Source organism: Sphaerodactylus townsendi, linkage group LG01, assembly GCF_021028975.2.
Source record: "Sphaerodactylus townsendi isolate TG3544 linkage group LG01, MPM_Stown_v2.3, whole genome shotgun sequence".
Lineage (NCBI taxonomy): Eukaryota > Metazoa > Chordata > Lepidosauria > Squamata > Sphaerodactylidae > Sphaerodactylus > Sphaerodactylus townsendi.
This window is the reverse complement of record NC_059425.1, coordinates 5269576-5296563: the sequence shown is the minus strand read 5'-3', so window position 1 is coordinate 5296563 and position 26988 is coordinate 5269576. Positions and strand designations below refer to the sequence as shown.

Sequence of the window (26988 nt, the reverse complement as noted above, 5' to 3'; positions counted from 1 at the left end):
CAGAATCCTCCATGGAGAGACAGTCGCGGGGTTTGCTTCCCCGGCAGACCCTGGCCGTGCGCCTCCCCTCCGCGGGTGGCCGTGAAGCCGGAGCCTGGGAGCCCCCGCCGAGCCCTTTGCAGCGAGGGGGAGGCGGTTGCTCAAAGTGCCGTGAGGGGGGGGGGGGCGGAACAGGAGCTTAGAGTGGAGCCTGAAAAGGAGGCTTTCTTCTGCCCATCCATTATTCATCCGGACTCATCAAGGGAAGCGCCGGAGTGCTGAGGCCGGCCTGGCTGACAGGGGGGAGGTTTGGCTGGTGCAGAATCCGGAGGCCCCCCCACCCCCCCAGCCAGCCTCTGAGGCCATCAGGGATTCGGTCCGTGTCACGGGGAGGGCTCAGCTCCTCAGCACCCTCACAGGGCCTGGATCCCACGGGCCACGGACCCTATGGAACGGGACACGGACGCTTCCTGCAGGGCCAGAGTTTCGATGCCGCCCAAGTTCTCCTCCAGGTGCTGGGTTGCGTGTGGCGCTCACAGACAGCTGCGGAGGGTCTGGCGGTGAGGGCTATGGCTCCCCCCCCCCCGAACAAAGCAGCCCTGCAGCACCCGTGGTGTGGCACCCTCCTCGGTCTTGAGCACTGCCCCCCTCATGGGTGCCCCTGTTGGAGGGAGGGCCTCCAGTCTCACCCCATTGAAGAGGCCGGCTGGCAATGCCTTCCCTTGGCCGCAGGCCTCGTGTGTGGGGGGTGGATAGTAACATGCTTGGGAGCTGTGGGGGCGCTTCAGCCACACCCGCTTGCTCACAGCATGTGCATTCGCAGCCCACCTCCCCTGCCTGGCACACTTGTGCCCTCTTCCCAGCCGACTGGAGCTGGTGGTTTCTATGGCAGAGTTTGCTGTATCCACGTTGGCGACTCAGAGCTCAAAGGACGGGGAGGGGGACTTGGGAGGAGTCCAGTTCCCTCCAGCCCAAAAGTATCCCTGTCATGCCCCCACAAAGGCTTTTGTTATTTCCCCATTAAGCTTCGGTTCCCCCACAGTTAGCATGGGTTTAGTTCATTGTTAAGTCTTCTAAGGGAGGGCACTTTAGTTAGCCCCTGTCCCTTTAAGACACTCCCCAATAGGCAGTTTCCTTCCAGCAATCCCCTGTTTTAGTTCTAGCCAGTCAGTCAGAGTGAGGTGCCAAGGGTAGCTGGAGACCGGAATATTCGTGACGCCCATATTATTATATGGCGGTCCACAGAGCACAAGTTAAGTTTAACAGCAGTTAGAACTAGACAAAGACTGAAAGAACTGAAAGCCATACTGTGAGCCGCCTCGAGCCCTTCGGGGATGAGGCGGCCTATAAGTTCAATCAATCAATCAATCAATCAATCAATCAATCAATCAATCAATCAATCAATCAATCAATCAATCAATCAATCAATCAAGGAAGCAAGACACAGTGGACTTTCTTGAAAGCAGCCAAGAGAAGACACAGTCTACAGCTTCCAACCTGCTCAAGACAAGCAAGTACTCTGACGTAGACAGACCCAAGGGAGGAGTCAGGGTCTTGATTCTCTCCAGTAATAAACCCATTGTAAGGACTGTTGAACCTGGTTTGTGTCTCCCCCCACTCTGTCCTAGCCAAGTACAGGGCACCAAAAATAGATTCACTTGGGGGGGCAGAACAATCCCCCCCCAGCCTCTCTTCGGCCACCAGGCGGCCAGAACCACCAGGGCACCCGCTGGCTCAGGGGACATCTGTGATGGAAACAGAAGAGGCCCTTCTGCATGAATGCGCCCGTCCCTTTCTCCCTGCCCGGCTGACTGGAGCTGGCACGGAAGGCTCCTGAAACCCACTTAGCTGCCTTCCCCCGAGCTGCTTGGGCTGAGCCGGCCCTTGAGATTGGTCTCGGGGTCTGTGCGAGGCCTTCAACTACAACCTATGGTGCTCCAGATCCAATTGGCCATGCTGGCAGGGGCTGACGGGAATTGTAGTCCATGGACATCTGGAGCACCATAGGGTGGTCACCCCTAGACTACACCTACTGCCCGATCTGGAGATGCGGTCACACATGGCACCTGCCGCGTGCCTGGCAGAAGTTCCGCCACTGAGCCACGGAGGAGGGAGAGGGAAAAAGCAAGATGCTGCCTCCGCTTTGGTGGAGATGACTTTTTTAATCACCGCGGTTGATCTGTACAAAGTTGTTTGAAAATATACAAATTGTACATTGTCCGCCCACCAGGTGCCGCGCCCTTTCCCCCGTCTCTCGTCAGAAATGGGATGGAACGGGAAGGTCTTTACCCCCAACGCCCGACTCTGGGCCTCGTGCGTCTCCCTGGGACAGGTTGTTGCCCAACCGGGCCAGGGAGCGGACGTTGAGTTGGAGTGACAGGTTCAGCGGGGGGGGGGCAGGAGGGGGCAGGGGGGGCTGCCAGCAGGAACCGGAAGGGTGTGCAGGTTGGGGGTGAAGGTGGAAGGGGGCAAAGGGAATGTTGAGACCCCTTGAGGGCCCCTTTGCAGGTCCTACACCTAAAACGAAGTCCAGAGGGAGCCTCCCAGCCTGCTTCCCCTGCCGTCGGGGTACCAACAGCTGGACCTCACATCTGCCTAGTGGGCGCTGCTGCCCTCTAGAGATGCAAAGCAGCATAGCACATCTAGGATGGTGTGGGAAGCCGCCTCCCTCGCACAGGCTGCCAGTCAAAGGGCTGCGTTGGGAGGCACCTGTGCTGTTTGTGGGGAGATGGCTCCTCTGGCTGCGTGGGCCCAAAACTCCTCCACGCACCCGGCTTCCGCTGGGCTGGTTGGCTGAAACGTGGGGCGGGGCAAAGAGATTCCCGTGGCCAGGGGGGGACGTGCCAGCCGTGGGCTTCTGTCTTGGAAGGTGGTTCTGCGTTGCGTCTACGGTCCAAGGTGTGTCTTCTTAGGGCAGGAGCCCAACGGCGTCTGGCGAGGGAAGGGAGTGCGGCGTGGTAGAGGGGGGCGTGGTATTGCATGGGGAGCTCGGGGCTCTCGGTCTGTGCTGAGAGAAAGCGTAGAAGGGTGCCCAGAGGCGGGGAGGGGGGGCAGGACAGGTGGGGACCTTTGGCTTAAAGAAGGTCAATATAAAAATATGTGGCTGTGGTGTGGGCCCAGCACCCTGCTGTGGTGGCCACCTGTGTGACCCCTGGGGGGAAAGTGTGACACAGGCGGGGCCCAAGGCAGGGCCTGCCCGGGGGCCAGCAGCTGCCAGCGGCGGCTTCTAGTCATCGTCGTCATCGTCGTCGTCGTCGTCATCGTCATCATCGTCGTCATCGTCGTCATCCTCTGTGTTGATGTCTCCGTCCAGCACGTCCTCGATCCAGTCCTCCAGCTCATCAGCTGACGGAAGGTCCTCCTCGTCGTCCATCTCCAGCCAGACGCTATCAGCCTGCAGGGAGGACACCCAGTCAAGGGAGGGGTGGAGGCGGTGGTGGTGGGTTAGGGTTAGGTACTGGTTAGGGTTAGGGTTAGGCATTGGCCCCACGGTATCCCTCCACCACACCTGAAGCTGCCTTGTGGAACAGCAGTGGCGTAGGAGGTTAAGAGCTCGTGTATCTAATCTGGAGGAACCGGGTTCGATTCCCAGCTCTGCCGCCTGAGCTGTGGAGGCTTATCTGGGGAATTCAGATTAGCCTGTGCACTCCCACACACGCCAGCTGGGTGACCTTGGGCTAGTCACAGCTTCTCGGAGATCTCTCAGCCCCTCTCACCTCACAGGGTGTTTGTTGTGAGGGGGGAAGGGCAAGGAGATTGTAAGCCCCTTTGAGTCTCCTGCAGGAGAGAAAGGGGGGATATAAATCCAAACTCTTATTATTATTATTCTTGTGATGAATGAGCCCCCTTGTGGTCCGTAGTGTCTGCCCAGACCCACAAAGGTGTTTCCTGCCACCTGTCCCTTTTACTGCAGATGCTGCCGGCGGTTGGACCCGTTCAAACATTTGACGCTGCTTTACACTGAATCAGGCCCCGGGAACATCCAGGGCCGCTTTTTCACAGCCAAATGGTGCTGTTGTTCGCATGGGGAACGTCCCAGCCAGGGCAACCTGGGATTCTTCACAGTCCTCGAGGCAGAACTGGGTCTGCCCCTGAGTTGCACAGCCATTTCCCCTTTTCCCCACGGCTTTCAAAACCCACCACATTGGAGGTCTTTTTAAAAATGTGCCTCTGTATGCTTCTGCTGCTGTGAAAACCCCACGGCAGCAGAACCGGGGCATTTCTTCCGCCTCGCTGCTCTGGCTCCGCCCCACCAACCAACAGGGGCACCCTGCCTTTCTGACTGAACTCGTGTGTGGGAGAGGATCTGTGCCCTGCCGTTCGCACTGCCCACCCATCCCGCTTTTCTGTCTAGGATCCACGGTTTGTGTTTTCCCCCCCACTGCAATGAAAGCCACGTCTCTTATCAACAGGGCAGAAGTTTTGAGTCATTTCAAACTAAAGTAGTGAAAGTGAGTGGGGGAATGGGGGTAGAATCAGCTAATCAGAACGTGGGAAACAGTGGGGCTGTGGTGGGACAGCTGGATTGGAGCCTTAGAGACCCACAAGAGCTTCGGAGAGGCCAGGCTCCCTTGGGCAGGCGCAGTGGGCGCAGAGGCCGTGGGGTGGTTCTTGCCACAAGTGGGTATGGAGTTCTTGAAGAACAAAAGTGGGCCAGGTTGAGCCCATTTGTCTGAACAGAAGCCAAACTGGGACTGAAAAATGGGGGGGGGGGTGTTGGAGGAGTCCCAGCATGTGAGAAAGGCGGGCCAGCGTAGTGTAGTGGTTAAGAGTAGGTGGGTTCTAATCTGGAGAACCGGGTTTGATTCCCCTCTCCTCAACCTGAGTGGCAGAGGCTTATCTGGTGAACCAGATGTGTTTTCTCACTCCTACACCTTGGGCTAGTCAAAGTTCTCTCACAACTCTCTCAGCCCCACCTGCCTCATAAGGTGTCTGTTGTGGGGAGAGGAAGGGAAAGGAGCTTGTCGGCCACCTTGAGTCTCCTTGCAGGAGAGGAAAGGGGGGGGGGGTATACATCCAAACTACTCTTCTTCTTTTTCAATGAGGGAATAAGGAGTCAGGACTCAGCGGAGGGTTTCTCTCTCTCCTCTGCTGCCACCCAAAGTCTGGAGGCTGCCCGGCTGGTCTGGGACTCCCCAGCACAAGCAGCACCCTGTCGCGGAGGACCGGGAGGTAAGGAAGGGCGCCCGTCACGCATTCCCCTCTCAAGAGTCCTTGTGGGGCTTTACAGGATAATCCGGAAGAATTTTCGCAGCGAGGCTCCAGTTCGGGGGCTCCGGTGAGCTCTGGGCACTTACGTCGGTCACGTTGACAACTCCAATCTGAGGCTGGTTCAGGTCAATGTCGAAAGTCTTCTCCCAGTACGGGATCAGCTGTCGAGGGCAGGGGGAGGAAGGGTGGAAGATTGATGTCTTGTGCACACAAACAGAGGTCCTAGCCCTTTGGGACGAAACCCACCCCCACCCCCGGGCTCTATAAATAGTCTCCACCAAACCCCACCTTCTCCTTCCATGGGAAAACTGTGCAACGTGATTTTCTTCCACATAAGGGCAGCAACACCTCCCCCCCGCCAGCACCGAGATGGCCCAGAAGGATCTGTGTCCTCTGCCCCCATTACTGAGTCTAGCCCTATCAATCCCTAACAGTGGTGGTGAACCTACGGCACTCCAGATGTTGATGGACTACAATTCCCACCAGCCCTCCAGATGGCACAATTCCCATATGGCACTCCAGATGTTGATGGACTACAATTCCCACCAGCCCTCCAGATGGCACAATTCCCATATGGCACTCCAGATGTTGATGGACTACAATTCCCACCAGCCCTCCAGATGGCACAATTCCCATATGGCACTCCAGGTGTTGATGGACTACAATTCCCAATTGGCCATGCTGGCAGGGGCTGTCAAAATTGTGAATCCATCTTCTAAAATTTCCCACTGGCCCTAGGATATTCTGGAGCTTGACAGGGGACCTTGGACAGCTTTGGGGGCTGCTCTGGGTGGAAAGGTGGTTTGGTGGGCAAGGTGGCAGGGAGAGGGTCTCAGACAGAGGGCCACTGCTTCCCTGACTTCAAAACCCCCACTGCTGGTTCTCACCAGTGGGAAGTCCTCGGGGTCAATCCAGATGATGCTGAGGTCTGGGTTGTCTGTGTTGTCCTGGGCCACATCTTTCAGAATCTCCAGGAATTCATAACCATCTGTGGTTGGAGAGAGAGCAGAGGCACGTGTGGGTGGGGGAGGCCGAGCAGCTGGGGCCAGGGGTGGGGTGGGGTGTCCCTCAAGGTGGCCTTCTGGCACAGTTCCCCCCACGGGGCCCTGCTGCTCAGCCCCACCGGTCTCCTGTCAAGCTGAAGCGACTCAAAGGCCATCTCATAAGAACACAAGAACATAAGAACTAGCCTGCTGGATCAGACCAGAGTCCATCTAGTCCAGCACTCTGCTACTCGCAGTGGCCCACCAGGTGCCTTTGGACGCTCACCTGCAGGAGGTGAAAAGCAATGGCTCCCTCGGCTGCTGCTGCTCCTGAGCACCTGGTCTGCTAAGGCATTGCAATCTGGAGATCAAGGAGGATCAAGATTGGTAGCCATAGATTGACTTCTCCTCCATAAATCTGTCCAAGCCCCTTTTAAAGCTATCCAGGTGAGTGGCCATCACCACCTCCTGTGGCAGCATATTCCAAACACCAATCACACGTTGCGTGAAGAAGTGTTTCCTTTTATTAGTCCTAATTCTTCCCCCCAGCATTTTCAATGAATGCCCCTGGTTCTAGTATTGTGAGGAAAGAGAAAAATGTCTCTCATGTCAACATTTTCCCCCCCATGCATAATTTTATAGACTTCAATCATATCCCCCCTCCAAGCGTCTCCTCAAACTAAAGAGTCCCAAACGCTGCAGCCTCTCCTCATAGGAAGGTGCTCAGTCCCTCAATCATCCTCGTTGCCTTCTCTGCTCTTTTCTATCTCTTCGATATCCTTTTTGAGATGTGGCGACCAGAACTGGACACAGTATCACAAGAGTCTTGGGGCGCTCCAGTGTGGGAGACGACGTCCGGCGGAGCTACGTGTGCTTTTTCTGAGTGTGTTTCTGGGGTAATGTTGTGTTCATCTGTGTCGTTGTGCACTGTTTCAAAGTCAGCTCCAGTGGGAAAGCATGAGAAGAAGCAGCGCTCGGGGGAAGATAGCCAATTTTGTGCCACGCCCTCAACCGGCCAGGTGCCCCCGAAGCCCCCAGGCCACGTGGCCACTCACCAGGGTCGTCTTCCTCTGCAAAGGCCACGATGTGGATGCCGTCCATGTCGTCCTCCTGAAGGGGAAAGTCAAGGGAGGGGGCATGAGCGGCCTCAGTCCCGCTGGGCAGGGGGGAGGAGCTTCTTTTGCATGCTTGCAGCTGTCAGAGTCGCCGATGGGGCTCATGCAGGGGAAACACCCCCCCCCCCCAAGATTCCACTTCCTACATCAACATGCAGTTTGGGCCACGGGCAGGAAGTTGTCCAAGCCCCTCCTCACATTTCTCCATCCTTCAGGCTACCTCCATCATCTGTGGGGGAGACCCCCCAGGAGAGACAGCCCAGGGGCCACCCTCTCAAAGAGAAACCCCGGTGAGAAGTATTTGCACTTTTCGAGGCTGGCGTGGTTCTGCCAAGAGCACCTGGGAGACCCGTAAGATTTGTGGGGGAGAAACTTTTGAGAGTCAAAACTCCCCCCAGCAGGGATCTGACCCGTGGTGGGATTCAGCTGGTTCATATGGTTCAGTAGAACCGGTACCTAATTCAGTAGAACTGGTACCTAATGCAGTAGAACCGGTACCTAATTCAGTAGAACTGGTACCTAATGCAGTAGAACCAGTACCTAATTCAGTAGAACCGGTACCTAATTCAGTAGAACTGGTACCTAATTTTTTGTTGAGTTCAGTGAACCAGTTGTTAAAAGTGCCTTTCAGAGCCACGGAGCAGCCGTGGTCCTTTCTCGCCGGGCTGCTTCGAGGTCCTAAAAACCCCACCGTTCCCTCTACCAGAGGAAGGGGAGTGAGGGGGCTTTCAGAGCCCCGTTGCCCCCCTCCACCCCCACAAGAAGTTCCTCCACAGCAGGTAAGTGGGTGGTGAGGGGGTGCCACAGGGGGAGCGCAGGGGTGGGGCACAGTGGGGGCGGTGGGCAAACTGGTTGTCCAATTATTAGCATCCCACCACTGGATCTGACCAAGGGAGCTTTGAGACTCTCAAATACTCATACTCCGAACCTCCTGCCGGTCGCTAAGGTGCTCTTAGACACGAGTCCACCTGACTATTGATAAGTTATTAAGCTGCCCAAGGCAAGGTGTCCGTTTACACCCATACACCTTTGTGCCCCAAGCATTGTGGTGCATTATTTATGGTCAGGCCCCCTGTGAGAAACGGGGTGGTGTGGGGGGTGGGGTGGCCCACAGACTCCGAAATGCCCGGCTCAAATTCCTCCTTCACCGAGACAAAGGGCTCCCCGCCACCTTCCCCCGGTATGTCTGCCGGCCACACGGCAAATGTGGTACATGATCCCAGGAGGCCCCCCCTCTTTGCCCCCAGACATACCCAGGTTTCGTACATGCTGTCTGGCTGGAGTTTCCTCAGAGTTGGCCTGCAAGAAACGGACACACAGAACTCCATGTCAAAAAAAGAAAAGGGGAGAAGGAGCGGTCGGGGTGTGTGTGTCGGGGGCTTCAGCTTCAGGAAAGCAGCCAGAACATCTGGAAGAGCACGGAAATCCCGTCCTCGCAGAATCCTGTCGTTTTGGGGACTGGTGGATCTTTGCCTCGGAAAGCCAGCATTGGACAGCTTCCAGAGCAGGAGAGTGAGGGGGCAGAAGCGGAGACCATCATCTGGTGTGCTGGATTTCTTTCCCTGTTCTTACACATGAAGCCTGCTCTCTCAGGCTTCTCTCTCAGGCTTTCCCTGTTCTTACACATGAAGCCTGCCCTCTCAGGCTTCTCTCTCAGGCTTTCCCTGTTCTTACACATGAAGCCTGCTCTCTCAGGCTTCTCTCTCAGGCTTTCCCTGTTCTTACACATGAAGCCTGCTCTCTCAGGCTTCTCTCTCAGGCTTTCCCTGTTCTTACACATGAAGCCTGCTCTCTCAGGCTTCTCTCTCAGGCTTTCCCTGTTCTTACACATGAAGCCTGCCCTCTCAGGCTTCTCTCTCAGGCTTTCCCTGTTCTTACACATGAAGCCTGCTCTCTCAGGCTTCTCTCTCAGGCTTTCCCTGTTCTTACACATGAAGCCTGCTCCCTCAGCGCCACAAGGTGTCTGTTGTGGGGAGAGGAAGGGAAAGGAGTTTGTGAGCCGCTTTGAGACTCTTTAAGGTTGAGGAAAGCGGCGTATACATCCAAACTCTTCTTCAAACTGTTCAGTCACACACACACACACACACACACACACATCGCCCTTGCTGCCTCGCACACAGCAAAAGTCTCAAAGGTCTTTTGGGCTCTTGCCATCCCAAGTTGCAACTAAGAGGGGCCTGATCTCTGGAGAGCGGGGAAGGGTGGAATTAGAAACGAGGGTAAAGGGAACCTGCGGCTCTCAGTCATTCAGGAACCACAATTCCCATCAGCCCTGGCACCAGCCAGTGGCCATGCTGGTAAGATGAGTATCTGAGAGCTTGCAGTTCCACCAGTCTGGAAGTCAGAGGTGTAGGGGGGAAATGGCGCCTGGGCAAAACCGGCTCTGGGTCCGCCCCGCCCCCCCCTCTGCACCCCACTTATGCTGCCAGGTGCCCCTTTACCCTGCCAGGCTGCTCCTCTGGTGGCTGAAGAGGCAGCCTGGTGGGGCAGGGCTGATGGGAGGGGTGTGGGGTGACCCCACACGTCCCCGGGAGCAGTCCATCTCTGTCTGGAGTGCAGCACTACTAGGGCCTTGTGAAGAGTAGGGAATCAGCCCCCCCCCCCCACACACACAGATCCTTCCCCAGGACTGTCTCTTGCAATTCTCTGGTCCTGCAGAGCCCACAAGACCCGCAACCCGGCCCTCAGCTGGAAAAGGAGCCAAACGCTCGGGCGGGGGGTGGGGGGTCTCTAGTGGGAGGCTCTGCTCTGCCCCCCTTTAATAGTGCAGATATCCAAAGAGTCTTTGAGCGCTCAGGTCCGAGGGGCCTTGGGCTGCCCAGAGAAGGCCAGTGGGGGTGGGGGCGTGTGTGTGTGTGGGGGGTGTTCCGGCATGCTGGCCTGTCACGTCCAAATCAAGCCAACGTCCGGGGGCACCCGAAAGACGAACAGCCGTCCTTTCAGCCTCTCTGCGCTCGGATGAGTCATTCGGCCCGCTGCTTCTTCGAGAGAGACGTGAAGGGGACGCTGTACTGGGAGATCTTGGCGCAACGGCCCTTTTGGGGGCAGCAGGCGGGTGGCGGCAGGAGGGGAGGGGGGGAGGGGGGAGGGGACCCCGCATCACGCCTGCTGTAGAGGATGAAGCCCAGCCCTCGTCCACAGGATGGCATTGAGAGCAGCTGCCATGGCAACCCAGCCCAACGTGCCAGGCGGGCAGGCAGGCAGGCAGGCAGGCAGGCAGGAGGGGAGAGCTGGAGGCAGGTGGAGGGGAAGGAATGGGGGGGCTGGGGGGGGGGTCTTGTGCCAAAAAATGGTGAGAAAACACACACACACAAACACACGTTAAGAACATAAGAACATGAGAACATAAGAATCAGCCAGCTGGATCAGACCAAAGTCCATCTAGTCCAGCTCTCTGCTACTCGCAGTGGCCCACCAGGTGCCTTTGGGAGCTCACATGTAGGATGTGAGCATGTGGCCTTCTGCGGCTGTTGCTCCCGATCACCTGGTCTGTTAAAGGAGCATTGCAATCTCAGATCAAAGAGGATCCAAGATTGGTAGCCATAAATCGACTTCTCCTCCATAAATCTGTCCAAGCCTTTTAAAGCTATCCAGGTTAGTGGCCATCACCACCTCCTGTGGCAGCATATTCCAAACACCAATCACACGTTCGTGAAGAAGTGTTTCCTTTTATTAGTCCTAATTCTTCCCCCCAGCATTTTCAATGAATGTCCCCTGGTTCTAGTATTGTGAGAAAGAGAGAAAAATGTCTCTCTGTCAACATTTTCTACCCCATGCATAATTTTATAGACTTCAATCATATCCCCCCTCAGACTCCTCCTCTCCAAACTAAAGAGTCCCAAACGCTGCAGCCTCTCCTCATAGGGAAGGTGCTCCAGTCCCTCAATCATCCTTGTTGCCCTTCTCTGCACTTTTTCTATCTCCTCAATATCCTTTTGAATCGCGTGACAGAACTGGACACAGTACTCCAAAGTGCTTGGTTACGCTGCCACTGCTTTATATAAGGGCATGACAACCTTTGCAGTTTTATTATCAATTCCTTTTCTAATGATCCCCAGCATAGAGTTTGCCTTTTTCACAGCTGCCATGCATTGAGTTGACACGTTCTTTGCAAATGGATCCTGTCCCCATTCCATGCCATGTTCAGCGGGGCTGGGGCTGGGATTGGGTTGGGAAGCCTTCTGCTGAATTCTGGGAGACTCAGGAGGAGGCACCAAATGGCCCCGATCCCTTCAATGCCTGCATGACAGCAGAGTGGGGAGGGGGATGCAACCCCCCATCAGTTGGCTGGAGAAGGGGGCAGATTCCACGTCGTTACGCCCCCCTGAGATCCCTTCCCAGATGTCCCCTTTTATCACGGACACCTGAGACAGGGGCTTTTCAGGGGCTGCCCCACAATTCGGGAATAACTTTCTCACGCTGGCGTCAAGACGGATGCAGACTTCTCTGTTCCATACAGAACTGCAGTGTGGCTGACCAGGGTGGACTTAGTTTGCTTTGGAGATCACGGGGACTCGGAGAGCCCTCTGCACATGCCCAAAGAGCACAGCCTGGTCTCAGACAGAAGGAGTGCCGCAGGAGCAGCTTCCTGGTGAGGAGTGGGCTTGCAGAGCAGGCTGCCAGGCTGGGGTCTCTCTTGCCAAGAGAAGAAGAAGAGTTTGGATTTATATCCCCCTTTCTCTCCTGTAAAGAGACTCAAAGGGGCTTACAATCTCCTTCCCCCCTCAACAAATACCCTGTGAGGTGGGTGGGGCCGAGAGAGCTCCGAAGAATGGTGACTAGCCCAAGGTCACCCAGCTGGCGCATGTTGGGGTGCACAAGCTAATCTGGTTCACCAGATAAGCCTCCGCAGCTCAAGTGGCAGAGCGGGGGAATCAAACCCTGTTCTCCAGATTAGAGTGCACCCGCTCTTAACCACTAGGCCACGCCCATCTCCACAAGGCAGTTCTTGGCCTCCCCCACCCATGAGGACATCAGAAGGGCCCTGCTGGATCTGACCAGTGAGGGGCCACCCAGTCCGGCCTCTTGTCTCATGCAGTGGCCACCAATTCCTCCAGTGGTCCAACAACCGGGCACAGAGGCCGAAGCCTTCCCTGAATGTTGCCTGCTGGCACTGGTGTTCAAAGGTTGACTGCCTCTGGTCATGCAGGTTCTGCTAAGTCCCCGTGTCCTTCCTGAGGCCGCTTGACCCCCGCCGCCTGTGGCTGCAGCTGCCTCCTCTGGCCGCAGCTCCCCCGTCTTCCACTGCCACGGCCACGCTGCCCACCTCTTGTGCACCTCCAGGAAGTGCATGATTTCCTCTTCGCTGTTGGGCTTGTCAGGGATGGTGATCGGCTCCTCCATGAAGGGCTCGTAGTAATCGATCTCGTTCAGCTTGAGAGATAATTTCTTGGCCACCTGGAGGGGGGAAAGGGAGGGGCGGAGGGGGCATCAGCCTCTGCAGAGGGGGGGCAAGACCCCCCCGCTTGCTTCCATGCCATCACAATGTGTGTGTGTGTGCGTGGGGGGTTGAGTGTCGAGCTAGGAGCTGGACGGCCCCACTGGGGGAGTCTTGGGCTATTCACAGGCTCCCAGCCCAACCTGCCTCGCAGGGTTGTTGTGGCAATAAAACGGGGAGGGGGAAATCATGTGCGCTGCCCTGGACTCCTTGGAGGAAGGGCAGGATAAAAAAAAATCAACAGGTAGAGAGTTCAAGGCTGCTTTGCCTGGGGGGGCCTTGTACCCCCCTCCCCCGTGCCCCTCCCCCCCAAGCTCTGGCTTTCCTCGAGCCTTGAGGCTCAGCAATACAAGCAGAGGGTCAACGAAGCAAATAAATATCTATGTCATCCAGGCCCCTCCCTGGGCTCCCCCCTCCCCAGTGAAGCTAAGCAGGGCCGGACCTGGTCATGGGGGGGGGGGACCACGGAGGAACTCCAGGGTCACTATACAGAGGCAGATAAAGGGGCAAACCACCCCCTAGCCTTGCCTGAGAAGCCCCTCGAGGGTTCACTGGAAGGCAGCTGTGACTTAATCACACTCTATACCAGTAGTGGCGAACCTATGGCACGGGTGCCAGAGGTGGCACTCAGAGCCCTCTCTGTGGGCACGCAGAAACAGAGTCGCCTCCCCCCATCTAAGCTGGCCTGGGCCGCTGGGCTCAATTAGCATTAAACCTAAGACCTAGTTTTGGGGAAGCAGTGTAGGTAACCCTGTCAAGCGCTGTTAAACCCCACTGATTTTCATGCGAAGAACTAAAGCGTGATCCTTTACCTGGCAGTAAGCTCGGTTGCTGGCAATGGGAATTGCTTCTGAGTAAACCCTCCTAGGGTCGTGATTCACCCGTTGGAAGAGTTGCACGGTTGCTTCAAAGCAAAGCTACCGACTACCACCAAGCTTACTCCCGAGCAACGCACACCTTCTAAACTAAAACCTCAGTATTCAGGTTAAATTGCTGTGTTGACACTTTGCGATAAATAAGTGGGTTTGGGGTTGCAATTTGGGCACTCGGTCTCGAAAAGGTTCGCCATCACTGCTCTATACGCATGAACACACACACACACACACACGCACACACACACTCTCTCTCTCTCTCTCTCTCTCACACACACACACACACACACTCCCCCCAGCCTGGCCACTCACCTTGCTGTCAAAGGTAACAAAGAAAGGGATGTAAGGGTGGTACTCCTCTGCAGCGTCCAAGTAGGCCTTGTAATCTGGAGGGGAAGGAAGAGGGTCAGGAATGAACCACGGCCCACTGAAGCCCTGCCACATCCCAGCCAGCCACTGAAGCCACACTGGGGTGCAGGACGGAGAGGCCACAGAACTGCCACGCAGGCCGCTGGGCCAAGATGAGTGGGGGGCCATCTAGATCAGTGGTGGCGAACCTTTGGCACTCCAGATGTTATGGACTACAATTCCCATCAGCCCCTGCCAGCATGGCCAATTGGCCATGCTGGCAGGGGCTGATGGGAATTGTAGTCCATAACATCTGGAGTGCCAAAGGTTCGCCACCACTGATCTAGAGCCACCTTCTGACTGGGCTGCGCTTGCCCGCTGAAGGTGTTGCCGAGGCCCTCCTGCACCTTGCAGGCCAAACGGAAGCAAGGTGTTGACGGCGGAGCTGGACCTGGGCCGTTTCCCCAGCCCCCCCAAGCTCCCCCCAAACACGTCACAATTCTGTGTCCAGAACAGCCGTGGCCAAGACAGGTGGGGGCTGCCAGTCCCTCCCCCCGGTTGGCTCTCAGGCCTGGCACACGATGCTGGTTTTGTGCCAGCCTGGAGCAGCCCAAATGGGAGCAAGTGGCTGCAGGTGTGTGGCCTCTCTGGTGGCCCAGGTGGCTACCTGGAACCCTAAATGCCCACGGGGTTCACTTGCTTTCGGTAGAGTCTCCCCTGCCTGCCCGCTCCCCATGCCAGACACACGTACGTTCTGAGTCCTCGTTCTTGAAGAAGCCAATGAGTTTGGGTTCGTCTTCGATGTTCTCAAAGGCCTCCAGTTCATTCTCCCCCTCGATGAACTCCACCGGGTCCTCCAGCACCTGCCGGGGAAGAAAGGGGGGCAGAGGACTGAGCTTTCGGCACCTGAAGAAACGTGGCTCGTCACCTGCCCCTGAGGCCAGCCACTCAGGCTGGACTGCGGACTTTCCCAGGAAAGATCTGGTGAGGAGACCAAGGACCAACCAAGGTAGGATCGGGGGGAGGACCAGACCTGTGCAGGAACGAGCTTGTCCTGGGGGGAGGGGGGGTCATTTGAGAATCCGGACCTGAGCTCAAGTTGGCTACGACTGACCACCAGGAGAAACCTCTACCCACCTTCATGGGCGAGGAAGGCAAGGAAGGTTTCCTCCGGCCAGCGGCCACCAGCCCTGCATTCCCAGGTAGCCACAAAACCCTAACCCCTCAGGGCAGCTGGTCAGTATAAGTCTCAGGCCAGTGGTGGGATCCAAATTTGTCAGTAACAGGTTTCCGTGGTGGTGGGATTCAAACTGTGGTGTAGCGCCAATGGGGCTGGGCGGGGCACGATGGGGGCGTGGCCGGGCATTCCGGGGGCGGGGCTGTGGCAAGGATGCGGGAAACGAATGCACGCAGGCGCAGGCTGACATGCACGCCGGTGCACCTCCTGCTAGACTGCTTCCAGTTCTGCGCGCTACTGCTGAGAGGAGGGGCGTAACTAAGGCAAAAATCACGGGGCAAAATCACCAATGAGTAACCCCCTCTCGGCACACACAAATAACGAGTAACCTCCTCTCGGGAACCTGTGAGAACCTGCTGGATCCCACCTCTGTCTCAGGCTGTTCCACTTAGTGGATTTGGGGGGCGGGGGGTGGAGCAGGGGGGGGGCAAACAGGGACAAAGAAAAGGCAGACGGGATACAAGACGCTGTTGGGCCCTTACGTCCAAGAGGAACTCCACAAGGGTGTCGGCTGAAAACTCCCCGTCGTACTCGATGATTTCGTCCTCCTTGAAGACGTACACGCTGTCTTCCTCTCCCAGCCCTGTGCAAGAGAAGGAGACCACAGCCCCTGCTGAATTTCTGTCTGCAAAGCCCGGAAAGCCCCCCCCAGAGCTTTTGCTGAGCCCCCCCCCCCCCGCCAAATGAGCTCCGTCCTGCAAGCAAATTTAGGTTCCCAGATCCCTTGGGCAGACTGCCCCCACCCACCCATCCACCCATGGCGTTTTCTGCTGATAGGCCTTGGTGCTGGCCCTTTTTGGCAAGGATGATGCACCCCTCCCAGCAACGCCTGCCCCCCCCCCCCCGTCCCATGCAAGGAGGCGCCTGCTCTGCAGGGTACCTAGTTTTTTGGCAACGGCGGAGTCCTTCTCTGCGTCCACGAGGCCAAAGCCCACCCCTTTATCTTCCAGGACTTGGGCTGCTAACTAGGAAGAAGAGGCAAGACGGAGGCAAGAGAGAGAGGGAGGGGAGGAGAGAGGGCATGCAAACGTTTCAGAGGGCTTCGTTGCTGCGGACAGCGGGCAGCAGAGCAGCACTCAAAAGCCCCGGTTAGCCGGTTGCAGCAGGACTAGCCAGCAGGGGGGGGTTGCCAACTTCCCCGTTGCCCTTTGCGCTTGTGCCTTTTGCAGCAGCTCCATCTGCAGACCAGAGCAAATGTCTTTGTCTGCCGGTTCTGGCAGATTGCCCCAAAAGGCCAGGTGGCTTCTTTTCCTGGTCAGTTGGCAACCGAAGTCCCAGGTGAAGCCTGACCAGCCTGGTGCCCTGTTCTCCTCGTTCCCGGCCGCCTGCAGAAGGGGGAGGCCCAGGCACGAGGTGGGGGGCTGGGGGGCTGGGAAGGGCCGTGGGGCTTCCTCATCTGGGCACCTGTTTGCCATGTTCATTCCCTCCCTCCTGGGCCTGAAAGAGGCTGCAGAGTATGATTTGCACCAGGGAGAAAGGCAACATGTCCATTTGGGCCATCTGGAAGAGAAGACCTCGCAGGCCTCACACAGGTGTCAAAGGTCCTGGGGGGGGGGGGGCGTTGATATTCCCTGAAAACAAAAGGGTTCTGTTCTGTGAAATGCCTCCAAGTCTGTATCCCCCCGTGCCCCTGACCCAGGCCACTCTCCCCCCCTTACCAGATGTGCACTCATACAGAAAGGTTTCTGAGCATTGGGAAGGTGAGCTGACCCCCCCCCCCTTCTGTGCTTTGTGAGGCAGGGGCAGAGGTGGGATTCAAATAATATAACAACCGGTTCCAGTGGTGGGATTCAAATCATGTAACAACTGTTTGTTCACAAGCACCATTTTAACAACCGGTTCTGCGGAAGTGGTGCAAACCGGCTGAATCCCACCACTGGGCAGGGGGTACAAATCACTTTCAGAGGGTGGTTGGTGTCTGTCTAGGGCAGGGGTCTGCAATCTGTGGATCTCCAGATGTTGATGGACTACAATTCCCATCAGCCCCTGCCAGCATGGCCGGTGGCTCTCCAGGTGTTGATGGACTACAATTCCCATCAGCCCCTGCCAGCATGGCCGGTGGCTCTCCAGGTGTTGATGGACTACAATTCCCATCAGCCCCTGCCAGCATGGCCGGTGGCTCTCCAGGTGTTGATGGACTACAATTCCCATCAGCCCCTGCCAGCATGGCCCGTGGCTCTCCAGATGTTGATGGACTACAATTCCCATCAGCCCCTGCCAGCATGGTCTGTGGCTCTCCAGATGTTGATGGACTACAATTCTCATCAGCCCCTGCCAGCATGGCCTGTGGCTCTCCAGATGTTGATGGACTACAATTCCCATCAACCCCTGCCAATTGGCCATGCTGGCAGGGGCTGATGGGAATTGTAGTCCATCAACATCTGGAGAGCCACAGGTTGCAGCCCCCTGGTCTAGAGAGCTACCAGGGGTCTAGAGATTCTGCAAATTCCTTCTGTCACTCAAGGCTGGCAGCTGATCATCAGGGGTGCAAGAAATGCAATCTGCATATGGGCAGAGGAATCTGAGCAGGGGCTTTTGCACCCAAACCCCCTTGTGCCCATTTAAAAGAGGAAGAGAGAGAAAAAGAACAACTTTGGTGTTCAGTTTGGTCTCAGTTCAGGACTTGAACTGCTGACTGGGCGTCATCAAGTGGCATCAGTAGGCCCCTCTCCCACACTGCCTGTGTCCGAGCCACGGTGCCAACCGCCATGACGTGCCAGCAATCAAGCACAGTTGCCTATTGGCAGGATTGCACGATGCTGTCCATTGCCCTAAGGTTTTGCAAGCATGAGACCCTTACTCTGTGGAGGCAGGCTGGGGGAGGGGGGGAAGCTGGCATCAGCGCAAGACCAAACCAGCTGTGCCTGTCGCCGCCAGGATGGACGAGGCAAATGCCCGGCTGTCCAGCCGTTCTCAGCCCACCCCCAGCCACACGCAGCCCCCCACGGCCCGGACATGGGGAGGCGGTCCAGCATTAACAGCCCCCGGCTGTGTCACCCTTCTTGCCCCGGAGAGCGGGATGCCGGCCCCTGGCCGTGCTCTCAGCCAGCCCCCCGACTTCTTCTTGAGCCTGCAAAGAACAGGTTGTGCCCGTTTCCAGGCAAGGCATCCAGGGCTAGCTGAGTGGGGGGATCGAATATCAGGGCAACTCGGTCCCAGGTAGGCAGGAAAGCTGCAAAGGGCGTCCCGCGTGGGGACAAACGAGGCCAGAGCCAGAAGTGAAAGGATCTTCTCCCTGTTGCTGCAGCAGCTCCCCCAGCGGTTCGGTCACTAGGCTGAGATGGAGCTCCTCCTGCTCCAGGAGAGATTCCTGCCACCCCGGTTGGGAGCAGCAGAGACTTCCGAGGAGGATATTTTAGAAGAGGAGGTGACTTCACTCCTGAGCGCTCTGGGAATCCTGCCCCGAGGAGTCGGCGGGCTCCGGAGGCATCTCAGCCACGCAGAAGGACTGAATCTCCTCCAGGCACCAAAGGACCCCCAGTGAGGCCGGGGCACTCTTGGCTATCAGCGGAAGGCAACAGAGTCCCCTTCCCTGCCCAGGGAACCAATCAATGCAGGAGGAGGAGGAGGAGGAGGAGGAGGAGGAGGAGGAGGAGGAGGATGCTTCAGGGGCAGTCAGCTCTGGAGAGCCAGGGCAAGGGCCCCAAGAGGAGGGCAGGGCCACAGGGGCAGGCCTCTCTCTAGCATTCAGTGGAGGGCGATTTGCACTTCCAAGCACTTGGTTGTCACCCCCAGGTCTACAAACTCCCAGCGCCTCCCCCGTCCCCTGAGAGCTGGAACTGCCCTTTGGCTCCTGCTCAGCTCCTGCCTCCTGTAGGCCATGCGGAGAGTCGGCCAGGCTCGGGTTTGGCCACGCGTCCCAATTCTGCATGGCCCATTTGGGCCAACGTGATCGTAAGACCAGAGGCTGGCCGGCCGGAGCTCAGAACAGATGGCCCAGGAGGTGTTTTGGAGCAGAATGTCCCTAACGACACCCCCCACCCCCACCTCAGCCCCTGTGCCCAGGTCAGAATGTCCTGGGGGGAGGGAAGAAAGTGGATCACCCCCCCCCCCCATCCCTGGGATCCCTCCATGTTCTGTAGCAGAACTCTGAGATCCTGTGCCAGTTCCACCCTTGACCCCTTTTAATAACCCCTCCCCCCATGTCTCCAACTCCTTAATGTCCTTCTTGGCTGGGGGGGGGGGAAGTCTGAGGAATGCCCAAGCAACCCTCCCCCAAAGGGATAACTGCACACCCTTGGAGAATGTTCATTCCATCCCTCTGGCTGGCACGCTGCCCTCCTTCCCCCCCCCAGCACAGCCTTGCGGGTGCCCCCTGCCCGCCCCCCCCCCCCCGGTGCCAGATCTGCAAGGAAGCTATTCCAGGCCTTTGAGGACAGACAGAGCCAGGGTGAGAGAGAGAGACTCATTCCTCTCCCACCGAGATTCCAATTACGGAGGTGGAGGATTTCTTCGTCCAGTTGCTCCGGGCAAGGAGGCGGGGGAGCAGGCCCCCTCCCCACCCGGCAGCCTTTCCCGATTGGACCCCCCCCCCAGGCCTACTGAGGCCCGTCTTGTCTTCTGGGTCTCCTGGCAAGGGCTCTTTTCTGCCGTCTCCTCCCTGGCCCTCCTTTAGCTGGAGGTGCCCGGCTTTGAACCGGGGCCTGGTGCAGGCAGAGCCGTGGAGCACCAACGAAGGGGGCCCTGCTTTGCTGTAGACTCTGCTGGGGGGCATTTCAGCATTCAGATGGGGCCAGCGACCGGATATCCCCTCCCTGCTGCCCAGACACCTCCTGACAGGCCAGGGGCGTAATGCTCATTGGGCAAATTGGGCAGCTGCCCAGGGCACCACCTTGTGGGGGACATCAAAATGCAGGGTTCGTTTTTGGGTATTTTTAGTGGTTTTCCATTTTTTGCCTGCAAGGGGCACAGTTTTTAGGCTAGTGGCACCAAAAGTTCAGCATATCATCAGGAGACTGTCCTTATGCTACCCCCCCAAGTTTGGTGAAGTTTGGTTCAGGGAGTCCAAAGTTATGGACTCCCAAAAGGGGTGACCCCATCCCCCATTGTTTCCAATGGGAGCTATTAGGAGATGGGGGCTACAGTTTTGAGGGTCCATAACTTTGGCCCCCCTGAACCAAACTGCACCAAACCTGGGGGGCATCATTAGGGAAGTCTCCTGCTGAGACCCTGAAAGTTTTGAGACTGTGCCTTCAGAAATGTGCCCCCCCCGCCTGCAACCCCCATTGACAGCAATACAGAAAACTCAATGCAGAACAAAGATTCTTGGGCAAATTTCTGGGATGTTCCTGCAGGGGGTGCATTTTTGGACGTATCAGCACCAAAATTTCAGGGTATCATCAGGAGACTGTCCTGATGGAACCCCCCAAGTTTGGTGCAGTTTGGTTCAGAGGGTCCAAAGTTATTGGACCCTCAAAAGGGTAGCCTCCATCTCCAAGCGCCACTCAGAAGCAGCCGTGTCGCGCCAGCAGCCAGGTTCGCCGCCAAGGGTTGGCCCCACGTGGCGGCTGCTGGCCGAGCCCCTGGCAGACCCCGCTGAGCTTTACCTCCAGGATGAGCTCCTCCATCTCGAACTGCCGCTGCGAGGCCTTGTCGTCGCCCACGGGGTCGTGGTACAGCAGGGCCAGCACCTCGTACTTCTTCAGGACGGCCTTGTAGTTCTTGGCGTTGATGTCCACCACGCGGTCGATGCCGTCGTACTCCGGGAAATCCAGCCCGTCCTCGCCTTGTGCCACGGGGCCGAGGGTAGCCAGCAGCAGGGCTGCTAGTGCCAGCCCGAGCCACTTCATCCCGATCCGGTGGGGCGGCTGTGCAGGGGAGACGGTGCCCGACCCGAGGAGGGCAGGGAGAGTGAGAAGAGAGAGAGGGCGAGAAATGCAGCTGTGCTCCTGGGTCCTTCCCCCTCCCCTGTGGATGAAGTGTCCAAAAGATGCCCCAAAGGAAGGAAAGAGGGGGCCCTCTTGGTGCTCGCTTTCTTCTTTCTTCCTTTCTTTGGTTCCTTCCTTCCTTCTTTCTTTCTTCCCCTCCCTCTCTCCTGCCTCGCCTGCTGCCTTCCTCTCTTTAAGGTGGCTGGCGGGGCAGGGAAGCAGAGCGGAGCCTCTTGGCTCTTTGCTGACACAGGAGGAGGCCAGGCGGGCTCGGGGAGGGGGCCCTGCTGCTCCTGGGTGGTGACAACCACTCCGAGGGGTGCAAAGCTCCGCGGGCAAAGGAGAAAAGTGACAGGCTGGCCATAAATGCAGCCCGAGGGGGAGGGCCCTGGGGCCGGGGGGCCGTCGCAGCCCCAGGCATTTGGCAGGGCCCGGCCCCCCACCCCCTTCGCTCCCTGCCTATATATGTATATGGGCAATCGAGAGCCTCCTAAGCCGCAGGGCTCCCTAACCTGGGAGGCCACCATCCCTAAACCGTGGGGACCCACTTAAAACGCTAGCCTGCCCGTGTGTGTTGCGGGAGAGGCACGTGTACAGGCGCATGTGTGTTCATGCGTGTTTGTGTGGGGGGAGGGGGGAGTAGTGGGCTGCTCTTTTGGAGACCCCCTAAATTGCCCGTGGGGGCTGTCACCCCAGCCCTCTCCCTCCCCTCCCCCTCCCCTCCTTGCCTTCTCATGGCCTAAATCTGACGGCATTTTCTTATCGCCTTATTAAGAAAGGGGGACAGGCGAAGAGATGCGTCAGGCCGGTGGAAAAGACGGGAGGGGGCAGCAGGAGCAGGAGGGCAGGCTAAAAATAAGAGGAGATGAGTCTGAGGTAAATCAAGAGGGACTTTTGCGGAGGGAAGGGTAATTAGAGAGCCGGCCGGCCGGGCGGGCAGATACTGTACGGCCCTGGCCCCGTCGGTGGATTCTTCAGGGCTCTTGAGTTACACAAGGGGGGTTAAGTAAGAATGGGTGTGTTCATGTGTGTGTGTGTTGGGGGGGGGGGTCAGTCCCAGATCATTGTCTCCTGTCCTGCTCAGCATGACCCCCACTGGGCTTTCTACGGCCAGCTCACGTCATCGTGACTCCACCTGCAGCCACTGCCGGGCTCCCAACAAGGTGTGAAGAGATCTGGCTGCTCGAAGGGTCTCGCTTGTGTCACCAGAAGGAAAGGTGGGACAGGAGGGTTTTATAGGGCAGGTGGCACCTCCCAAGCACGGGGCTCCGGGGGATGCTAAAAAGGACACAGCCAAGCCTCTGCCGTTGAGCCCTGCTGGGTCAGACCTGTCCAGCGAGAGCCAGCGTGGCGTGGTGGTTAAGAGCAGGTGGATTCTAATCTGGAGAACCGGGTTTGATTCCCCACTGCTCCACCTGAGCGGCAGAGGCTTATCTGGTGCACCAGATGTGTTTCTACACTCCTACATGCCTGCTAGGTGACCTTGGACTAGAAGAAGAGTTTGGATTGATATCCCCCCTTTCTCTCCTGCAGGAGACTCAAAGGGGCTGACAATCTCCTTGCCCTTCCCCCCTCACAACAAACACCCTGTGAGGTGGGTGGGGCTGAGAGAGCTCCGAGAAGCTGTGACTAGCCCAAGGTCACCCAGCTGGCGTGTGTGGGAGTGCACAGGCTAATCTGAATTCCCCAGATAAGCCTCCACAGCTCAAGCGGCAGAGCTGGGAATCAAACCCGGTTCCTCCAGATTAGATACACGAGCTCTTAACCTCCTACGCCACTGCTACGCCACTAGTCACAGTTCTCTCAGGACTCTCTCGACCCCACCTGCCTCACAAGGTGTCTGTTGTGGGGAGCGGAAGGGAAAGCAGCTTGTCAGCCCCCTTGAGTCTCCTTACAGGAGAGGAAGGTGGGGTACGAATCTGAACTGTTCTTCTTCTTCAGTCCAGTGTCCGGTCGCACACAGTGGCCAACCAGTTCTTCTGGAGCAGGGCACAGAGGCCGAGGCCTTCCCTGAATACCATCTTCTGGCACTGGCAATCAGAGGTTGACTGCCTCTGGATGAGGAGGCTCCCTTTAGTCACCATGGCTAGTAGCCACTGTCAGGCCTCTGTTCCAGGAATCTTTTGCAGCCGCCACCGCCTGTGGCCGTCCCTGCATCCTGTGGCAGCAAATTCCACATTTTGATCACTTGCTGGGAAAGAAGCTTTTGGTTGCCAGCCACGGATGCAGGCGAAACATCAGGAGAGGATGCTGCTAGAACACGGCCAGACAGCCCGGAAACCCCACAGAGGCCCCAGCTTTTGGTTTGCCTGCCACCTTCACTGGAGGCCCCCGAATTCTGGTTCTTTGGGGGATGTTGTGGGGTTTCCGGGCTGTGTAGCCGAGTTCCAGTAGCACTTTCTCCTGACGTTTCCCCGGCATCTTCAGAGGATCCAGCCACAGCTGCAGGTGAAGCGTCAGGAGAAAATGCTACTTGAACTCGGCCACACAGCCCGGAAAACCCACAACACTCCTGCGATTCCAGCTGTGAAAGCCTTTGACAAGACATTTTGGGGGATGGTGTAGGAGGTTAGGAGCAGGTGCATTCTAATCTGGAGGAACCGGGTTTGATTCCCAGCTCTGCCGCCTGAGCTGTGGAGGCTTCTCTGGGGCATTCAGATTAGCCTGGGCACTCCCACACACGCCAGCTGGGTTTATCTTGGGCTAGTCACAGCTTCCCGGAGCTCTCTCAGCCCCACCCACCTCACAGGGTGTTTGTTGTGAGGGGGGAAGGGCAAGGAGATTGTCAGCCCCTTTGAGTCTCCTGCAGGAGAGAAAGGGGGGATAGAAATCCAAACCTCCTCCTCCTCCTCCTCCTCCTCCTCCTCCTCCCTCCTCCTCTTCTTCTTCTTCTTTCTTCTTCTTCTTCTTCCTTCTTCTTCTTTCTTCTTCTTTCTTCTTCTTCTTTCTTCTTCTTTCTTCTTCTTCTTCTTCTTTCTTCTTCTTCTTCTTCCTTCTTCTTCTTTCTTCTTCTTTCTTCTTCTTCTTTCTTCTTCTTTCTTCTTCTTCTTCTTCTTCTTCTTCTTCTTCTTCCTCCTTGTCCACACCACCCCCTGTCTCTTTCTAAAAGGCTTATTATGCATGGAGTGCTTCCTTGGAGGCGATCCGCTGCGCATTGCTCTGTTTACAGGCGAGGAAGCGCCCCATTGCCTGCTGCATGGCTTGCCTGCTCCCACCCCTGGGCCATTCCCAGTTGGTTGCAAGATCGATCACTTTAAAATAAAAAAACAACCTTAAACTTTTTATATCTACATTCTTCCTACTGCTATTGCGATGGCTCATTATTATTAATTGGTGGGAGGGGCGTTGGAAAAGGTGACTGTTCATCCCCCAGAAATGCCTGTGAGGAGTTGGGAGCGGAGGAAGACCAGAAGAAACGGAAACCCCAAAGCCAGGGGAAACATCGGGGCTTGCCCGCTCTCAGGAACTGCAGGGTGTCTGAGATCTGCGGTGCTGTAAATGCGAGAGGAGCGTCTGCAATCAAAACTCTGCCTCAAAGGAGACGTCCCCTCACTGTGGGGGAGAGCAGCACCCGCGCATAATCGGCCAAAGTGAAAAGCGCCAGGCTGTTCCGCCTTTCTGCATAGGGCGGGGTCAGTGGTGGGATCCAAAAATTTTAGGAACAGGTTCCCCTGGTGGTGGGATTCAAACTGTGGCGTAGCACCAATGGGGCTGCGCGGGGCCCAATGGGGCGTGGCCGGGCATTCCGGGGGCGGGGCATTCCTGGGCGGGGCTGTGGCAAGGATGCAGCCGCTGCGCCGGTCCTTGGGCGGGAAACGAATGCACGCAGGCGCCGGCTGCCACGCACGCCGGCACACCACCTGCTAGACTGCTCCAAGTTCTGCGCACTACTGCTGAGAGGAGGGGCGTCACTAAGGCAAAAATCACGTGGCTAAAACCACCAATGAGTAACCCCCTCTCGGCACACACAAATAACTAGTAACCTACTCTCAGGAACCTGTGAGAACCTGCTGGATCCCACCTCTGGGCAGGGTGTGTGTGTATGTCTCCAACCCCCTTTAATTGTCCTCTTCTGGACTTTCTCCATCTCTGCAGTGTCCTGTTTAAGACACAGTGACTAGAACAGCGCACAGTATTACTAAATGGAGCGGCATCATCGGTCTATACAGGGGTGTTACCACGCCGGCAGTTTTATTTTCAGTCCCTTCCCTAGTAATCCCCAGGAATAGATTTTGCCGTTTTCACTCCCGTGGCCCACTGGGCCGACCTGTCCACCGAGCCATCTGCTACAGCCTCTCCCACTATGACCCCATCAGCAGACACTTATGACAGTGGGGATTTTTTGCCCACCTGCCACATTTTTGCCCCCTCACCCAATTTGTGGAGGTCTTCGCAGCCTGCCTTGATTTTTCACTCCCTGAAATATTTTTGTGTCATCTGCAAATCTGGCTGGGACAGATTTGGCCGAAGTGTCCATCTATTCTGCTCTCTGCTTCCTCTCAGTGAACCAGTTTTTCATTCTTGTTCTCTTATCTCCTGACTGCTAAGTTTGCTCTGGAGTTTTGATCGAGAGCTTTTTGGAAGCCCAAGTATGTGACGAATCCCCTGCCTCGGACGTCTCCTTCTTTGGAGGCTTTTAAAGAGAGGCTGGGCGGCCATCTGTCGGGAGGGCTTTGATTGTGTGTTCCTGCATGGCAGGGGGTTGGACTGGATGGCCCTTGGGGTCTCTTCCAACTCTCGGACTCTGCCTGGTCACCATGATCCATATTCTAGTCATTCTAGTTACTATAGTGCTAATTTTATCGCTGCTTTTAAAGGTTTTAGTTGTTTTATTTTATATGTGATTATTTGTTGTACACCGCCCAGAGCCCTTTGGGGATGGAGCGGTATAGAAGTCCAAAGAATGAATGAATGAATAAATAAATAAATAAATAAATAAAATATCTGTTCAGATTTTTCCTCAGCAGGCTTGGTTCCTCAGTGTGCCTCTATATATCCATTTTTAAACAGCTTCTCCTAATAAACCTAATCCACCCTCCCTCCCTCCCTGGGAACCCTTTTAGAACGTCAGAATAACTTTTGCTGATTGCCAGTCTTTTAGTACGGTGGTTACTTTTAGTAATAAGTTACCAGGTTGACAAAAAAATTCCTGGAAATTTGTGTGTGTGTGTGTGTGTGTGTGTGTGTGGAGGGAAAGGAGCTCAGCAGAGGTGTAACACCGTACAATCCATCTCACAAAGCTCCATTTTCTCCAGTAGTCTGGAGATCCATTCTCTAAAACTGCACCGAGATCAGCAATTTCACATGTGATTCCTTTGAGATCCTTTGGGCGTTTGCCATCTGAACATGCAGACTTAGCTTTCAGTAGTCCGTAAACTTCCTCTCAGTTTGAGTCAGTTCCTCAGACACTGTTCCTATATACAGTGACTTGGACCTGGGTGTCTGCCCCACATTTTCCACAGTGAACACAATGCCAAGAAATTATTGATCTTTTCTGCCATCCCCCTGTCTTCCTGCAGCAAACCTTCCGTTCTTTTCTCAGCCAAACGGCCTCTCTGGTAGGGATGGAGGCCTGCAGGTAGTTCCTGGGCATCCATTATAACTCATCTCCAGACTGCAAAGATCAGATACCCTGGAGACAAAAGGCTGCTTTGGAGAATGGACTCGATGGCACTTCAAGAAGGATATTGACAAGCTGGAATGGGTCCAAAGGAAAGCGGCTAAAAGGTCAAAGGTCTGGATTCCATGCGGCTTAGGGAGCTGGGGATGTTTAGTCTGGAGAAGAGAAGGTTAAAGGGTGACATGATAGCCATGTTTAAATATTTGAAGGGATGTCATGTCGAAGAGGGAGCAAGCTTGTTTTCTGCGGCTCCAGAGACTTGGACCAGGAGTCATGGGTTCAAGGTGCAGGAAAAGAGATTCCACCTAAACGTTAAGAA

General features: G+C 56.4%; 1 protein-coding gene across 1 annotated transcript; it reads right to left on the bottom strand.

The window, feature by feature from the left end:
• Positions 1–2132: 2132 nt before the first annotated feature.
• On the bottom strand, positions 2133–21406 carry CASQ1 (calsequestrin 1). Its single transcript, XM_048509241.1, has 11 exons — positions 20729–21406; positions 16063–16147; positions 15665–15765; positions 14697–14808; positions 13910–13983; positions 12555–12685; positions 8542–8587; positions 7229–7283; positions 6078–6178; positions 5277–5351; positions 2133–3373 (listed from the first exon to the last, which is right to left on the bottom strand). The coding sequence occupies exons 1-11, from the start codon at positions 20969–20971 to the stop codon at positions 3206–3208; spliced, it is 1191 nt and encodes a 396-aa protein (XP_048365198.1). The 5' UTR covers positions 20972–21406; the 3' UTR covers positions 2133–3205.
• Positions 21407–26988: the final 5582 nt, after the last annotated feature.

What these genes read in the sequence shown, in the direction of transcription:
- CASQ1 (XM_048509241.1), bottom strand. Translation starts at nt 20,971, where the DNA reads ATGAAGTGGCTCGGGCTGGCACTAGCAGCCCTGCTGCTGGCTACCCTC. An exon ending in TGGAGGAGCTCATCCTGGAG is followed by an intron (nt 16,148 to 20,728) that starts GTAAAGCTCAGC and finishes TCTTCTTCCTAG; the next exon opens with TTAGCAGCCCAAGTCCTGGA. An exon ending in ACCCCGAGGACTTCCCACTG is followed by an intron (nt 5,352 to 6,077) that starts GTGAGAACCAGC and finishes TGCCCTCGACAG; the next exon opens with CTGATCCCGTACTGGGAGAA.